General features: G+C 42.9%; 1 protein-coding gene across 8 annotated transcripts in view; it reads left to right on the top strand.

Annotated features, from left to right (window-relative positions):
• The window catches only part of CHD5 (chromodomain helicase DNA binding protein 5), a 235,063-nt gene that overhangs the window by 60,999 nt on the left and 154,760 nt on the right, over window positions 1-19,304 (top strand). For all 8 annotated transcript variants that reach the window (XM_040429570.1, XM_040429528.1, XM_040429519.1 and 5 more), the window contains exon 3: window positions 15,767-15,949. In XM_040429570.1, coding sequence (XP_040285504.1) covers window positions 15,767-15,949 — 183 coding nt within the window. The remainder of the gene's footprint in view (window positions 1-15,766; window positions 15,950-19,304) is intronic.

Genomic DNA, 19,304 nt, shown 5'->3' with positions numbered 1-19,304 from the left:
GGCGAACCTCCGGCACTCCAGCTGTGGTGAAACTACGACTCCCAGCATGCTCCATTCATTTCTAAGGAGTTCTGAGAACAGCCCAGCAAGTGTACATCTTGGGAGTTGTAGTTTTACCACAGCTGGAGTTCCGGAGGTTAGTCATCACTGCCTTAGGGTCAGCCTCAGATTTCTGCCACGGATCCTGCAGCAAATACACGTTGGATTTTCCACTGTGTGAACATAACCTAAAGCCTCATTCACACGTCAGTGTTTGGTCAGTGATTTCCATCAGTGATTTTGAGCCAAGAACAGGTGCAGATGTTTCCCATATAACTTTATGCTCCAATCCTGCTTTTGGCTCACAATCACTGATGGAAATCACTGACCAAACACTGACGTGTGAATGAGGCTTAAGAATCCACCGTGGACAATGTGTCCTGTATACTAATGAAAAATAATCAGTGCGATATTCCAAATTTCGGTGGAATGTTACTAAGGGCCCATTCACACGACCGTATATTTCTGTCCGCATCCCCTTTTCAATTTTGCGCATCAGATGCAGACCCATTCATTTCAAAGAAGCCGCAGAAGATGCGGACAGCACACGTGGCCCTGCAAAAAAGATAGAACATCTAGAACTATTCTTGCTCATATTTGCGAACAATAATAGGCACTTCTACAATGAAGGAGGATGTTCTGTCCGCAAAAAAGGATGCAGTCGTGTGAATGAGCCCAAATAATTTTGAGTTTTTTTTAATGACGTCATGTCTTGATTGCAAGTACCCCTTTCCAGATTCAAGTCTGGTCTGTCTAAGGCCATGTCCGTTCAGTTTTTTTTGGGTCCGCAAAAAAGTTAGTCCGTGTGCATCCCGTTTACGTATGTCCTATCCACAAAAAAATAGAACATGTCCTATTATTGTCCGCATTACGGACAAGGATAGTACTGTTCTATTAGGGGCCAGCTTTTCCGTTCCGCAAAATACAGAATGCACACGGACGTCATCCGTATTTTTTGCGGATCCGTTTTTAGCGGACCGTAAAATACATACGGTCGTGTGCATGAGGCCTAACACTTTGCTAGGGGAAGGTGCTGTTGGCTGTAAATTTTCCCTGCAGCGGCCACTACAGGCAAAATGTAGTATTACACGTGTCCATTCAAATAAATGGCTCAAGTCTAAAGATATATTCACATGGCATTTTTTACAGGCTGAAAAATATGACATTTCTTTCACGGAAAATCAGTGTAAAATCCGTGCTTGTATTTTAGTTTTGTATGCACGTACATGACATATATTTGATGTGTATTTTCCACCTCTCAGTGTTGATAACCCATGCAGAATCCGCCATTCTTTTTACATGATTTGGATTGTAAATCAGCAGTGCAGCTTGTGTGGTGTGTATTTACCATTGAGATCAATGGAATGGAGTTTATGGGCGTATTTTATATGTATTTTGGTGCAGAATACCAAACGCCAAAATATGCGTGCAAAAACCTCCCAATCCTTGTGTGAACGTATCCTAGCAGAACAAGCACCAGTTTTGTTAGAAGCTACGTATTCTGGCTCCTAGAGGGGGTCCTAGGGTGGGGGCATGCGCATTCATTTCCCAAATAGGACATAGAAACCTGCATTGTGCTTGTATGGCTGCCATTACAGTATCCACGGCTTTTGTTACTCTGCTTTCCCTGACCGCTGAATGTCAAACCTGTAGTTTTATAGCGATCCATCCCCTAATTGCATATTACTGCATAAGGCCTCTTGCACAGGACCGTATATATTTTGCGATCCGCAAAAAATACGGGTGACGTTTGTGTGCATTCTCTATTTTGCGGAAGGGAACAGCTGGCCTATCCTTGTCCGTAATGCGGACAATAATAGGACATGTTCTATTTTTTTGCGGAACAGAAAGACGGAAAGGGAATGTACACGGAGTACATTCCGTTTTTTTTTTTTTTTTTTGCTGAACTATTGAAATGAATGGTTCGGCAAACGGAAACTGCAAAAATGGAACAAAAACGGAAATAAAATACGTTCGTTTACAAGAGACCTAACTACGGTAAGTGGGTTCACCATTTAGGAGTTTAGGAAAGTTTGGTAACAGTATCAATGGGAGCTGTAATGGTGGCCTTATCGCTTGCCGCCGAGTTCATACAATGTTCCCTTTAAAAGCGGCTATGTTCCAATAATATACGAAGAGGGCACAAAAAGCTGAATTTTCCACTAAACTGAATGTGAACTGCTGTTTTTATCAGCCTGTATTGTGTCCATAGGCTTGCTGGCACAGGCTGGTCGCGCTGGTCGCGCGGGTGTCGTATCTGTGCTCCCTGCAAAGCTGTGACTTTATGATAGAATCACTCTGACAGTGAAATATGTAGTGGGGGACATCTAGTTGAACATTTTTCCAATATATTGAGGACATTTACTAAAACGTCTTTTTAGTTGTCCACCCTGCACTGTCATAGTATATGGCTGCTCCTCGTCATAAATTAGGCTTATATGTATATGGCAGTCCGTCCGCCTGTCTTAAAAACTGTGCATAGTTTTCTGTCTTTTTCGCCTGCTTCTAGGTGAAAAAGTAGTACATTTGCCTCTGCCCCATTCTACCCATGTGTCGTACTTGGCGTAAAAACGCCTTGTGCGACAAAATATTGTGTTAAAATGCCCTTAACGATTATTTTTACGCCAGACGACCTTAATACATGATCCCCATTGTATTATGCAATGCTGCAGGGAGAGAGCAGTGCGTTTTAGTACAGTATAGGCAGTACATGTGATGTGAATGGGCATTTTGCTCTTTTCTTCTCGGCGTGAGGAATGTTGAGACAAATTCTGCTGATTTCACATTTTCGAAAAAATCCTGGAGCTGGTAAAAAAAAAGTGGAAAATGAATAATTTGAAACATATGGGAAGCTGAGCAGAACAGTAAACACAAATCCTGGGGAGACAAAGACGTCTGTGAGCCTGTGAAAATATACAGGGGCGCTCTCAGGCGGGTCACCGAGGAGAAACCGGAAGTTTGAGTTTTATTGTGCGCTGGTTATTGCCAAAGCATAAAAATATGACACTGTTTAGGCTTAGACTGGGGCAACATGGCGGCATGAGGATTGTGATGTCATATTGCGGTATAGCATGTCATGTTTGTGGAGTCGTGACTCTCACAAAAAACACTGATGGATTTTGGGTCACAAGGGACATGCAACATTACCATCATGGACCACAAAGCAAGTCATTAGTGACTGCAACGTGCTGCGACATTTCTGCAATTTCTTTTTGTCTACAGCCAAATCTTAGCTTTAAAATAGTTCACAACAGAGTGTTTTAGACAAGTCGCATATATTTTCAGTTGTCCGACTTTTCTGAGACTTGCTATTTCCTAAATCAGGCATGCTGAACCTGCGACCCCCCCCCCCCCAGCTGTTGTAAAACTACAACTCCCACCATGCCCTTCTGTAGGCTGATCTGGGGGCATGCTGGGAGTTGTAGTTTTGCAACAGCAGAAGGGTCGCAGGTTGGGCATCCCTGCCCTAAATAGACATTCACTAATATATTAAGGGGAGTGCTGACCAACCCTGTTCTGATCGTGGCGATGTGCTCTCAGTGGACCCCAATCAAATCACTTTGAAGGGTTATGACTAAAAAAAATGAAACAACTTTGTAAATTACACTTAATTAATAATATTCCTCTTTTTTGTGTATACAGCTCCTGTGCAGCCCTAATGCCTCTTTCACACGGGCGTCGCGTGTGAGGGCCGTATAGGATGCGGGTGCGTTGCGGGAAAATGTGTGATTTTTCCGCGCGAGTGCAAAGCGGTTTAATGCATTTTGCACGCATGAGAAAAATCGGCATGTTTGGTACCCAGACCCGAACCCGGACTTCTTCACAGAAGTTTGGGTTTGGGATCGGTCTAGTGTAAATTGTATTATTTTCCCTTAAAACATGTTAATGGGGGAAAATAATAGCATTCTTAATACAGAATGCTTAGTAAATTAGGGATGGAGAGGTTAAAAAATGAAAAATATAATTAAACTCACCTCATCCACTTGTTTGCGCAGCCCGGCTTCTCTTCTGTCTTTTTCTTTGATGACCTGGGAGGAAAAGGACCTTTGGTGACGTCACTGCGCTCATCACATGATCCATCACCATGGTCCATCACCATGGTGATGGACCATGTGATGAGCGCAGTGATGTCACCAAAGGTCCTTTTCCTCCCAGGTCATCAAAGAAAAAGACAGAAGAGAAGCCGGGCTGCGCAAACAAGTGGATGAGGTGAGTTTAATTATATTTTTCATTTTTTAACCCCTCCAGCCCTAATTTACTTATATTAAGAATGCTATTATTTTCCCTTATAACCATGTTATATGGGAAAATAATAAAGATCGGGTCTCCATCCCGATCGTCACCTAGCAACCATGCGTGAAAATCGCACTGCATCCGCACTTGCTTGCAGATGCTTGCGATTTTCACGCAGTCCCATTCACTTTTATGGGGCCTGCGTTGCGTGAAAAACGCACAATATTAAGCATGCTGCAATTTTCACGCAACACACAGGTGATGCGTGAAAATCACAGCTCATGTGTTAAAAGGCCTAAAAGAAATGAAACAACTTTCTAAATGACACTTAATTAATAATATCCCTCTTTTTTGTGTATACAGCTCCTGTGCAGCCCTAAGTGTCTCTATGGTTACACACTACAAACAAACCCTTTGTAGTCTGATCCTGTAGACATGTATTACTTTACCGCCTCTTCTTGTTCTGGATAAACTACAGACGGTAGAATAGGGTCAGAGGGAGGTGAGTCATTTGCACGCGCTGAGGAGCAGCCAGTTCTCAGGAAAGAAGCGTCTCCATCCTGACAGTCGGCTGCTCTTTAAGTGAAGTTGAAATGCTGCGTTTACATGCAGCGATCACATGCACAGTATGAGGACGAGGGCTCACTACTGCGATCGCTCATTTTCATACATCTGCATTGTTTCTGCGTGTGCGGTCTAAACAGCGATCTGCTGCCCAGAAACGATAATTTAGGTGTCTGTAAAAATGACAGGATCACCCGATGAACGAGCGTTTCGTTCATCAGGTGATTGGCGGCACCTTTACAGGGGCAGATTGTTGGGAGCGAGCGTTCACAGGAACGTCCTTTCCTGATAATCTGCCTGATTAACCCCCTCACGCATTATGATGTACCTGTACGTCATAATGTGTGAAGGGATGTATGGAGCGGGCCCGCTCCATACATGGCGGGTGCTGGCTGTATCACACAGCCGGCACCCGCCCGCACTGACAGGATGCGGCGATCGCGCCACCCCTGTCATTTAACCCCTCAGATGCTGCTTTCAACGCTGATCGCGGCACCTGTGAGTGAAGGCAGAGTGATGCGGCTCCCTCTGCCTTCTGATCGGAGCCCCCCGCAGTGAAATCACTCCAGGGCCGGCCATTGCTTTCTTCATAATGAGCTATGCACAAGGCATGGCTCAGAATGGACAGTGTGAAAAGCCTATTCACCCTGATAGAGATGGGTGAATAGGAGAGGGACTCAAAAGATCCCATGTAATAGGCCCCTATGGGGGCTAATAGTTTAAAAAAAAAAAAAAAAAAAAAACAACAAAAAACCCACCAATATATTAAAAGTTTAAATCACCATATTTATTTTTTGTAATTTTGCCCCCCCCCTAAAAAAAAAACTAATAACAGTGATCAAAAAGACGTACAGAAATGGTACCAATAAAAAATACAGTTCATTACGAAAAAAACCTCATACAGCTCTGTAGACCGAAATATAAAAAAGTTGTCAATGGAAAAAAAAAATTGATTTTATTTCAAAGGTTTTTATTTTCTTTCAAAGTAGTAAAACAAAAAAAATAAACTATACAAGTTTGGTATCGCCGCATTCTTATTGATGGATGTCAGGTCATTTTTAGCACACAGTGAACGCTGTGATGTCAAAGGCCCAAAAACCTTGGCGGAATTCTGTTATTTTTTATTTTTATTTTTTTACAGTTTTGCCACACAAAGAATTTTTTGCCCGTTTTCCAATAGGAGATATGGTAAATTAAATGGTGGCAATAAAAAAATTCATCTTGTCCCGCAGAACAAAAGCCCTCATATAGCTATGTGAACGGAAAAATAAAAAAGTTATGGTTAGGCTTCATGCACACGACCGTGCCATTTTTTGCGGTCCACAAACCGCGGATCCGCAAAAAAACGGAAGCCGCCCGTGTTGCCTTCCGCAATTTGCGGAACGGAACGGGCGCCGGCAATATAAATGCCTATTCTTGTCTGCAAAACGCGGACAAGAATAGGACATGTTATATTTTTTTTGTGGGGGCCGCGGAACGGAGCCACGGATGCGGACAGCACACCGAGTGCTGTCCGCATCTTTTGCGGCCCCATTGAAGTGAATGGGTCCGCATCCGAGCCGCCAAAACGGCGGCTTGGATGCGGACCCAAACAACGGTCGTGTGCATGAGGCCTTATTGGAACGTGGGGAGGAAAAATCCAAAAAGCAAAAATTAAAAATAGGCCTCGAACTTAAGGGGTTAATACACTGTGTAAATCCAGACCACACCACACAGAGTTTGCTTATAGCTGGTAACCACAGATACACATGGGTCTGAATAGAAATTGTAGGCACAAAACGGTAGGAGATTGTATATCAGATTTATGAAGGAGGAAGGAAAACTGAGGGTAATGAAAAGCCTTAGCAGCATCCTAAATATCTTATGTGTCCGAGCCTCCAGCTATCCTCTCTCACTCTTCATGTCTAAGACCTTTTGCACACGACCGTATGTCTTTTTCAGTATTTTGTGGTCCGCAAAAAAACGTATACGCAAAAAATACAGATGACATCCGTGTGTATTCCGTTTTTGCGGAAAGGGACATCTGGCCCCTAAGGGTCCAGTCACACGTCCGCAAAATAGGTCCGCATCCGTTACGCAATTTTGCGGAACAGGGGCGGACCCATTCATTTTCAATGGGACCGGAATGTGCTGTCCGCATCCGCTTTTGCGGATCCGCACTTCCGTTCCGCCAAAAAATAGACCATGTCGTATTCTTGTCCGCAATTGCGGACAAGAATTTTCTATGAGAGTGCCGGCGATGTGCGGATCCGCAAAACACATACGGACGTGTAAATGGACAGTACTATCCTTGTCCGTTATGCGGACAATAATAGGACATGTTCTATCTTTGAACGAAACGGAAATACGATACGGAAACGGTTGGCATACGGAGTACCTTCCGTTTTTTTGCGGATCCATTGAAATCACACGACAAGTCCCACCCACGGTCAGCTCCTTCAGACAACACAGAAGTGCACGGCTGTTCTTCCTCCATTATTTCCTATCTCAGTACGATGCATTTTGTGTATTTTAAACTCCTGATAAACCCCTTTAGTGCCACGTTGTTATTTTTGAGCATAAAGACCTCCATAAGCTTTGTGTTTTACAGGTTTGAGTAGTTGAATTACGGTACATGTTTTAAGACCCATAAAAATATGTGCGCCCAGATGACAATCAAACACTAAATGGGTAATATAATTTCATTTGGGTAGAGCCGTGGCAGAAGAGACGAATGTTGAATAGAATCACGTGATGTACCATGAGATCTCTTCAATGGGAAGTTTTTGTATTTGTTTATTTGCCTTTTTGATGTTGGATGCTGCTTCAGTCACATATTGTAGGCCTACTACATAGCTGATGTCCTCCGATGTTTAGGGTGTCATGGTGCCTCAGTGGGTAGTCCCAGTGCCTTATGTCATTGGGGTTGTTGATTTATAGGCAACCAAACATCTGCATGAAGTTTGTAAGTTCTCCCAGGATCTGACCCGGCAGGAGGGCCTACTTATGGAAGGCGTGTGTTCATTGATGATTGCGGAGGAGAGCATCGGAGTGTGGTACTGTAGGAGTGCTCTCTGGCATGGAATAAGGACTCTGGTTGAGGGGGCTTCATTTTATAGGTTCTCTATGGCTGGTTGTGTATGGAGCCTTCGTTGCTGGTATTCTACTGGGGCTCTGTTAGAGATCATTCACGCGACTGTGTCCATTTTGTATGTCTGTGAAAAATGGAGAACGCACCAATGGCTTCTGTGTTTTTTTTTTCCCATTGAATGAGTCCGATCCAGATTCGGCACATGGATCCGTTGAATAAAACCATGTGTGAGTAGCCCCGTTGTATAGGTCAGTGTGCTGTAATTGTAAAACTGGAGAGCATACCGAAGAAAAGTAAGGTTGTGTGAAAACAGGCACAAATAACAAACTGGTGTAAAGTAGAACTGGCTTAGTTGCCCATAGCAACCAATCAGCTTCCACCTTTCATTTTTCAGAGCTCCTTTGGAAAATGAAAGGTGGGATCTGATTGGTTGCCTTGGGCAACTAAGCCAGTTCTACTTTACACCAGTTAAATACACTCCTCTGGTTCTTGTCCTTTAATGGGGTTGGAGATAAGATGGTGCTCTCTCTGTATGGTGTTCTGCTTCACATCAGTTTGATAAATCTCACCCATTGTGTCTAAATAATGCCACCATTAAGTGCCAAATGACTGTACAAGCCACGTGGTGCCAGTGCCACATAGTACCCAAGTAACAAGGCCATAGTAAGACCACAGCCTGCATCGTCATGCCGCCTCTTCAGAGAACATGAAGCAGAGGTTTAGAGTAGACAACATGGTGGTGGTCCAAGGGCATTAGCTCCCGCTCTTCTTTGGCTTTGGTCTCTCTGGTCGGCACTGTATGAGGAGTCTGTGTGACTGACCTTGTATAAGAGCTTTATCTCTAGGACTATTTTTGTGTTCTGGTTCTATGGTTTGATGATCAGCTGGTATGGACTCTAGAGCAGATTTATCAAACTAAAGTAAAGGAAAACTGGCTTAGTTGCCCATAGCAACCAATCAGATTCCACCTTTCATTTTTCAGAGCTCCTTTGGAAAATGAAAGGTGGGATCTGATTGGTTGCCTTGGGCAACTAAGCCAGTTCTACTTACACCAGTTAAATACCCCCCTCTGGTTCTTGTCCTTTAAATGGGGTTGGAGATAAGATGGTGCTCTGTGGCTGCTACGCTCACCGTGGCTGGTTGGCACACCACACAGCATGGGGCCACAAGCTACATGTGGCTCCTGAGCTTCTGGATGGGGACCTTAGACCAGGGCTCGTCAGCTTTTGCAATAGCTACAGAAACACAGGTTAGACATCGCTATAGAGGCACTGACTGTGGTTGACATGTTTATCAGGGTGCCGACTATGGCTGCCAAGTGTACATATGGCATAGTGTGCCAATAAAATAGTGGTTTAAAAAAAAAAAAAAGGAAGGTCAAAAAAGATAGGGAAAATTGATAAATAATTCACATATGAAATCTGAGTCCAGAGATTATTTGTATCTAGGTACAGTAATAAATATTAAAGATTCATCAGCAGTTCTCATCCTGTGCAGCCGCTCTGTGTCCAATCATCGAAGAACGCTGTATTTTATTTTAACAGCAGTAACATTCAACCAGATTCAGTCTGATGTCCGACTATATATTTAGTTAAAAAAATGACATATTACTGAAAATCATTTAGAAAAATCGCCATGGATTGCTACATCTGGATTTATTTTTTTTCTACCAATAATACCAATAAAAATACAACATATTAACCATAATTAAATTCAATTATTGCCCATGGATTGAAGCATCAGAATTATTTGACATTTTAATAATAATTAAGTAAAAAATGCTAGCAAAAATTATGAAAAAAATAATTTGTAACATGAATATTTATCTATTTTTCTTTATATTAGTTATTATTATTTAAAATATTAAAACTGGTACTAAAAATTTAAATAAAGAAATTACCATGGATTGGATCAATATTTGTTATGCTGCATAATTATATAAATGTAAAAAAGTTAATAAAAATGATTAAATACATTTAAAGAATTCAGCATTCAACATAGAATATATAATATATATATATTATTAATGATATTGGAAAAATTCAGCATGAGTATTTTTGTTGCATAATAATAATAATAATAATTGTGTAAAATAAAGAAGATAGGAATAAAATATAGAATTAGAAAAAATAAAATGGCTAGATCTTGTCACAGGAGAAAATGGCATTAATGCTTTGTCCAGATTCTCCTCCTATCCCATTTTCTTAATGACTTCCTCTTTTCATTTTAATCTTAGATTCATGTAACTGAAAGCCCTTGTTATGCAGCCGTATAATGGAAACGAGAGGGATGGGAGGGGGAGAGTACAAAGAGTGAAATCATTTCAACCTGTACAGAGTCAGTTACCATGGAAACCAATTATTCAATGGCTAAATTATAACTGTTTATTACAATCATCTTGTGGGGGAAAGCTCGGATTTCACATCACACAGACATCCAGAATTATTATTTTTTTTTTTTCCTAGGTCATATTTAAATATTGTAAAAAAATGAACAAAGCAAAAATAATTGAAATTTATTCTGAATCTATAAACTGAGGGGGAAGCATGTGGATTGGAACATTAGATCGTTCTTGAAATTGTACTGGGTTTTCTCTTGTGACCCTATAAAATATTGATGCAAAGCTGGAGAAGGTGTCTGTTTAATCCGTAAAAAATATTTTAAATATTTATATTATTACAAAGTAAAATATAAAATATATTTATATTAAAAATATAAAAATATCTTCATCCACAATTGCAGGATATTTTTAATGTCTTCAATAGAGGCAGAGGTGTAAATTGAAGGCCCTGGTCCAAATGCAATATTTGAGACCGGGAACCCACCTTTTTTTCTTGTTTTTTGTATTTTGGGCCCCCACCCTTGACGTGTGAGTTACTTGGCAGAGTGATCTTTTGCTCCCCTGACTCCAGGGCATATAGAAAATACGGAAAACACATTTAGTACTCATTCAGACGGCCGTATGACGTCCGCAAAAATGCTGATAGTTTTTTTTGTGGATTAGATGCAGACCTATTCACTCCTGTGGGTCCCTTTTCTTCCGTTCTACGGCTCCGCAAAAAAAATAAAACATGTCCTATACTTGCCGTGGGTCCACAAAAATGCAGAATGCAACCTGTTTTTTTGGCGGACATGCTGAACTGTCCGCAATAAAAACGGATCCACATTTTTGCGCACAGCAGACGGCCGTCTGAATGAGCCCTTAAGGCCACACGCACACGACCATATCCATATTGCAGTCTGCAAACCAGGGATCCACAAACTACGGATACTGTCCGCGTGCATGCCGCAGCTTTCTCACTCCCATCAGTAGAAATGGCTATCCTTGTCCGCAAAACAGGCAAGAATAGGACATGTTCTATCATTTGTGGATGATATCTGTGTGCTGTATTTTTTTTTATTTGCGGACCCCATAGATATGAATGGAAAGATCGGACGTGGAAACCTAACAGAAAGTAGATATTTCTGTGTCAGACCTGTTTCTTGCCAGTGGTATGATTGAGGATTGACATGTATCGGGCTTACTGTACAATCACCAGAGCCCCCACCTCTGTATACTTTCTTTCCTGTTCCATATAAAACATCATCTTCTATAGAAATCCCCTCTCCATGTATTGTTTTCCTGCTGCACTTGTATGTATACACAGCAGCCAATCTGAACAGGCAGTGCTGCAGTGTAAAGCATGGGGGTGGATAGAGGAGAAACATGTGCCTTTAATGAGAAATGACGTGGCTTTCAGATTGTTAGTAATCCCAACCGCCTAATGGAGCAGAGCTAAAATATACTCGCTTTGTACATACCTTAGGGGAGGTTTATCAAGACAGCAATTACTGGGATTAAATTATAGTCCATTTGCCAGGCTGCCGGAGGGTCCTAAACCTCACGCTAAGCCCCACCCACTTTTTAGCATGGCATAAAAACCCGAAACAGTCACAACCTTTTTGCGCAAATTGTAATTTACACGACTGTATTTGTGTTACAGATGCTGCCCGTGTGCATCCCACACTTTTCGCGGGCCCCTCAGTATTGATGACATCCGTGTGCAGCCCTATACAATTGAATGGGTCCACGTCCACTCCACAAATAAGGTCACACCCCTCCCCATTCAGCCACACTGGGGCAAAAAAAAGTGTCTAAGGCCCCTTTCACACAAGCGAGTTTTCCACTTGGGCGCAATGCGTGATGCGAACGCATTGCGCCCGCACTGAATCCCGACTGATTCATTTCAATAGGTCTGTGTACATGAGCAATGTTTTTCATGCATCACTTGTGCTTTGCGTAAAAATCGCAGCATGTTCTATATTCTGCGTTTTTCACGCAGCCCTGGCCCAATAGAAGTGAATGTGGCTGCGTGAAAAACGCATCGTATCCTCAAGCAAGTGCGGATGCGATGCGTTTTTCACTGATGGTTGCTAAGAGATGTTGTTTGTAAACCTTCAGTTTTTTATCACGCACGTGCAAAACGCATCAATGTACAGGGTGGGCCATTTATATGGATACACCTTAATAAAATGGGAATGGTTGGTGATATTAACTTCCTGTTTGTGGCACATTAGTATATGTGAGGGGGGAAACTTTTCAAGATGGGTGGTGACCATGGCGGCCATTTTGAAGTCAGCCATTTTGAATCCAACTTTTGTTTTTTCAATGGGAAGAGGGTCATGTGACACATCAAACTTATTGGGAATTTCACAAGGAAAACAATGGTGTGCTTGGTTTTAACGTAACTTTATTCTTTCATGAGTTAATTACAAGTTTCTGACCACTTATAAAATGTGTTCAATGTGCTGGCCATTGTGTTGGATTGTCAATGCAACCCTTTTCTCCCACTCTTCACACACTGATAGCAACACCGCAGGAGAAATGCTAGCACAGGCTTCCAGTATCCATAGTTTCAGGTGCTGCACATCTCGTATCTTCACAGCATAGACAATTGCCTTCAGATGACCCCAAAGATAAAAGTCTAAGGGGGTCAGATTGGGAGACCTTGGGGGCCATTCAACTGGCCCACGGCGACCAATCAACTTTCCAGGAAACTGTTCATCTAGGAATGCTCGGACCTGACACCCATAATGTGGCCGACTTCAAAATGGCCGCCATGGTCACCACCCATCTTGAAAAGTTTCCCCCCTCATATATACTAATGTGCCACAAACAGGAAGTTAATATCACCAACCATTCCCATTTTATTAAGGTATATCCATATAAATGGCCCACCCTGTACATTTCACCCGTGCAAAAAAAATGAACGCAATCACAGGCAAAACTGACTGAACTTGCGAAATGGTGCGAGTTTTCCTGAACGCATCCTGAACGCATCAGGACCTAATCCGTATTGTTCGTGTGCAAGAGTCCTAAATGTGGTGCTGAATTCTGGAGCCTTCTGATTAGTAAACCACCCCCAGTGTCTGCTCTCCGATTTCCTGACGTCCACGCCAGAACAAGAAGTGAATAGTAATAAGGCATTTTGGACGCCTCCGAGCTTCATGAAATCCAAGTAGAAGGGCTGTAAACATTTATGGAGGCATACTCTGCATTTCCAGGTAAAATGGTGGCGCCTGAAATAAAAGTGGAATGACTATATTCCGCAGTGTGACATTTGCTCAGTATTTTTACCGGAGCAGAGTGGGATAAAATGACCGGCCATCTCTGCCGCTGACCTTGCGTGGACTTTTTAGGTCCTGCACATGGTAGTTTAGTAATCAGCAGCGTCGCGTCTCTTTTTCAATGTCTGCTTTAGTAAATACAGAGAAATCTTTTATAAAGACCACCCCCTTATGCCTCTTGCGCACGAACATGTGCACCCCGTGGCCGTGCTGCTGGCCGCAATGCAGGAACACCAACCGTGGTGCCGCCGCAGCGGATCGCGGACCCATTCACTTTAATGGGTCCGCGATCCGCCCGTTCCGCAAAAAGATAGCACTCCGTAGTGCTTCCATAAGGTTCCATTCCGTGCTTCCGTTCCGCATCTCTGGATTTGCGGACCAATTCAAGTGAATGCCCACGGAACGGCGCCCGTGTATTGCGGATCCGCAAATGCGGTCCGCAATACGGCCACGGAGCGCACACGTTCGTGTGAAAGAGGCCTTATCCAGACCAGATATCCAGTGGCATATTTTTGGGTCCACCATATAGACTACACCCCTGAGAAGACCACTTTTTCAACCCAACAATGTTTGGTCATCTCAAAGAGATTTCTCTGTACTTGCATTCCCCGTTAAATGGTTCTGGGGCATCTGTTTCTTACAACTGTGCTTTCTGCTGTTCCTCTGTTATTTCTCCAGGAAATGTGTGAATAAAAATGTACCGCTGGGTGTTCCCGTTGTCAGTAGTGGCATTGTCCACTGAGGGCTGATAGTGTGAGAGTGTGTAGGCACACGCCCCATTGAGGGGGCATTTCAACATACAGTTGTAAATGTATTCATGTATTGCCAGGAGGAATAACAGAGGAGCAGCCTGTTGAAGAGTCATGAGAGCTGACAGGTCCTCTGATGAATGTATAAATATACAGTGTTACATAAGACTGCACTGTAAACGATTTAAGATGGAACTCTAATGGCCTTAGCCTGGAGTTTCACTTTTAGAAGATGGTGCTTCTCTTCTTCCCAGGACTGTCGCAGTGCAGATTCTTTTTTTAGACATTAGCAAACTGATCCGTTTCCCAGGGCCTGTTTGCTAAGAGACTCTAGAGTACATGCAGGTGCATAGTGGTATTATTTGGAAATTATGTTTTTTTGTGGGACTATATGGCGGTAGTATATGAGCTCTATAAGGCAGTATTAGTTGGACACTTTATATTATTAGGCCACTATAGGGTGCTATTATATGGGCTGTATACAAGTGGGTGTATATTATTGTAGCACTATAGGATGACATTATATGGGCTGTATACAAGTGGGTGTATATTATTGTAGCACTATAGGATGACATTATATGGGCTGTGAATGGCATTATATGGCAGCATTATGTAGGCTGAAGTGATGGGAAAAACTTCTTGTCTAAAATTTGCAACTGTGGAATCCATCATTTGCATTTGCCCAGGTCCCCATTTCCTTAAAAAAATACGGATGATGACCGTGTGATGTCCATGTTGCATCCATTTTTTTGGCGGATCCGTTGTAACAATGCCTACTCTTGACAAGAATAGGACATGTTCTATCTTTTTTGCGGGACTACGAAACGGACATACAGATACGGACAGCATATGGTGTGTTTTCCTTATTTTTTTGCGGACCCATTGAAATGAATGGGTCAGCATCCAATCCGCAAAAAAAGTGGATCGGATGCGGACCAAAAATACTGTTGTGTGAATGGGGCCTAAGGGCCCTATAATGATGGTGGAGGCTTCTGGCCGATACAGTAGTTTTTTTTTAAAATTCAGATATTTTTTATTGAGCAATTTTTTAAGGTACAGAAAAGAACAACCAAGAAACAGAAGGGATATACATATACAGTCAGACCTGATATTCGGCTATTTTTTAAGACTGTTACCATAATTGACCTCCATAGTACAGTAGCGAGAATTAACTAAACAAAAATATACCCCCTCAAATATATTCCAACAGACAATCAACACCTTCCCCCATGAAGAGAGGGGTACTGTAACACTAGCATACATATAGTGTAGGGCGCTGAAGAAGATACAGCCTACACCCTAGTTATGGTCTGCTCCCCTGTATTTTTTAACCCCACTCCTCCATCCCAGGTCTCCCACCATAGTCATCTTTTCCAAAGTCACTCCTCCCATTACCGCCAAGGCGCCGATACAGTAGTTTTCGCGGAAATAAAATGATATCGCTGAATGTGACCTGGGCCCTCTCTTGGTTGGTCGGCTACACTAAATTTCATTTCTCTTTCAGGGAAGTGATGAGGATCCATCAGAAATTGAAGATGAGATCGAGATGGAGAAGTCAGAAAGTGACGGCAGTGACTACTCCCCCAATAAGAAAAAGAAGAAAAAAATGAAGGAGAAGAAAGAGAAGAAATCAAAACGAAAAAAGAAGGATGGAGAAGATGAAGAGAATGAAGAAGGATGTGTAAAGGTAATGTTGCTGCCTGCTAAATAATGATTTCCTAACATGGGTTTTCGAAGACTAAGGGCTCATGCACACTACTGTTGCCGTTTTTGCGGTCCGCAAAGTGTGGATCCGCAAAACACCGATAACGGCCGTGTGTGTTCCGCAATTTTGTGGAATGGAACGTCCTGTACTCTATAGAATTCTCCTATAGTGTGGACAAGAATAGGGTATGTTCTATTATTTTGCAGGCTGCAGAACGAACATACAGATGCGGCCCCATTGAAGTGAGTGGTTCTGCATCCAATCCGCAAAAAATGCGGATTGGACACAGACCAAAAATACGTTCATGTGCATGAGCCCTAAGGCTAAACTTACACAACAGTGGGAAAAAAACAGCCATTAAAAATGGACAAAAGTAAAAGTAAATCCCAGCAACTGCTTAAATATGCTGAATCTTCTTCTTTTATTGCTTATTATGTAAGAAGTAACAATATATAACGCGTTTCGGCACACTGCCTTTCTCAACAAGTACATTCCAGATGTGTTACACAGATATATATAGGCAGATCAATTACAGGTACAAGTGACGTCATCCACCCACTAATGGGCGGGTATTCACTACCCACCAATCGATCACCTACTATTCATCAAGAGGAGCACCAGAGAGTATAGGGGCACCAGAGAGTATAGGGGCACCAGAGAGTATAGGGGCACTGGAGAGTATAGAAGCACCAGAGAGTATAGGGACACCAGAGAGTATAGGGGCACCAGAGAGTATAGGAGCACCAGAGAGTATAGGGGCACCAGAGAGTATAGGGGCACCAGAGAGTATAGGAGCACCAGAGAGTATAGGAGCACCAGAGAGTATAGGAGCACCAGAGAGTATAGGGGCACTGGAGAGTATAGAAGCACCAGAGAGTATAGGGACACCAGAGAGTATAGGGGCACCAGAGAGTATAGGAGCACCAGAGAGTATAGGGGCACCAGAGAGTATAGGGGCACCAGAGAGTATAGGAGCACCAGAGAGTATAGGAGCACCAGAGAGTATAGGGGCACCAGAGAGTATAGGGGCACCAGAGAGTATAGGAGCACCAGAGAGTATAGGGGCACCAGAGAGTATAGGGACACCAGAGAGTATAGGGGCACCAGAGAGTATAGGGACACCAGAGAGTATAGGGGCACCAGAGAGTATAGGAGCACCAGAGAGTATAGAAGCACCAGAGAGTATAGGGACACCAGAGAGTATAGGAGCACCAGAGAGTATAGGAGCACCAGAGAGTATAGGAGCACCAGAGAGTATAGGGGCACTGGAGAGTATAGAAGCACCAGAGAGTATAGGGGCACCAGAGAGTATAGGGGCACCAGAGAGTATAGGAGCACCAGAGAGTATAGGGGCACCAGAGAGTATAGGGGCACCAGAGAGTATAGGAGCACCAGAGAGTATAGGAGCACCAGAGAGTATAGGAGCACCAGAGAGTATAGGAGCACCAGAGAGTATAGGGGCACCAGAGAGTATAGGGGCACCAGAGAGTATAGAAGCACCGGAGAGTATAGGGGCACCAGAGAGTATAGAAGCACCAGAGAGTATAGAAGCACCAGAGAGTATAGGAGCACCAGAGAGTATAGGGGCACCAGAGAGTATAGGGGCACCAGAGAGTATAGGGGCACCGGAGAGTATAGGGGCACCAGAGAGTATAGGGGCACTAGAGAGTATAGAAGCACCAGAGAGTATAGGAGCACCAGAGAGTATAGGATATCCAGTGCCAGAGAATAGAAATCAGCGGATCTGCTGTGTCTAAATAGAAAAAGAAAGAAAGAAAGACATATCATTAGTAATACCATAAATTACAGTCTAGCAACCTCATAATCACGGTTTAAACCTTTTGGATACAATGTATCCAACATATGTATCCAATAGGCTTCGCGGCGGAGGAGGAGTTTTTTGATATCCCCTCCTCTCCTTGGTCTCGTCACTTGTTCCAGGACTTGGAATCTTAACTGCGAGATTCTATGTCTACACTTATCAAAATGATAGGGTCGTGGTAATAGGAGATTTTTGGTCCTAATGGTGGACTTGTGATTACACTGTCTGCATTGTTTCTCCCACATATCCCAGGCCACACGGACACTTAATCAAGTAAATCACATTTTTTGATTCACAGGTAAAAAACCCTTTCACTTTAAACGCTTGACCTGTGCGTGGGGGATGGAATTCAGGACCTTTGATAATATGGGAACACTGCAGACAGTGAAGGCACGGGAACGTTCAGTTTTTCACAGTTCTCAACACATTTTGTCTAGGGGTCTCCCTACCACTGCCTAGGTCCGCATGCACCAATTTGTCCCTCAAATTTGCATTTTTCTTATTACAAATCAGAGGTGGACATTTAAATTCATCAACATTCGGATAGGCTTTAGTTAGAATATGGCAGTACTTCCTAACCACATTATCTAAATGTGCATTATACGGATGGAATTTATGTATAAATGCCACTCTCTGTTGTTTAATCCTAGGAGGGTTTTGAGAGGAAAGATCTAATCTCGTCCTATCAAGTATAGACCTAGGATAGCCTCTTTTCTCAAATCTATCAGTTATCTCATCTAGCCTCAGCTCCTGTGTCTCTGAATCGGAGACTATACGCTTAATCCTCTGAAACTGAGCTCGTGGGATTGCCTTTTTAAGCGAGGGTGGATGAGCGCTAGAGAAATGCAGAATACTGTTTTTATCTGTTTCTTTCCTAAATAGATCAGTGGAAAGATAGCCCTGATCATCCTTCACCACCACCACCATATCAAGAAAGCTCACTCTCTTCTTATCACAAGTCATAGTGAATTTCAAACCTTGACAGACCATGTTCAGATGGTCAAAGAAACCGGATAGGATCTCACGTGGCCCCGCCCACACGCAAAAAATATCGTCTATAAATCTCTTCCATATGATGATATTCTCTTAGTAAAAATTACTGTTATAGACAAAACGATCTTCTAAAGCGGACATAAACGCATTTGCGTAGGGCGGGGCCACATTCGATGCCATTGCGGTTCCTCGTCGCTGTAAATAATAGACATCTTCAAATAAGAAATAATTCTCCCATAGGACCAAACGCAACATCTGCAAGAAAAATTCCTGTTGTATCTCTGAGTAATCACTAGTTCTGAACAATTTTGCAACAGCCTTAATGAGCAGATCCGCTGATTTCTATCCTCTGGCACTGGATATCCTATACTCTCTGGTGCTCCTATACTCTCCGGTGCCCGTATACTCTCTGGTGCTCCTATACTCTCTGGTGCTCCTATACTCTCTGGTGCTCCTATACTCTCTGGTGCTCCTATACTCTCTGGTGCTCCTATACTCTCTGGTGCTTCTATACTCTCTGGT

This window comes from Bufo bufo, chromosome 1 (assembly GCF_905171765.1).
Source record: "Bufo bufo chromosome 1, aBufBuf1.1, whole genome shotgun sequence".
NCBI classification, from domain to species: domain Eukaryota; kingdom Metazoa; phylum Chordata; class Amphibia; order Anura; family Bufonidae; genus Bufo; species Bufo bufo.
The sequence above is the reverse complement of the archived record's forward strand: the minus strand, read 5'-3'. Positions and strand labels throughout refer to the sequence as shown.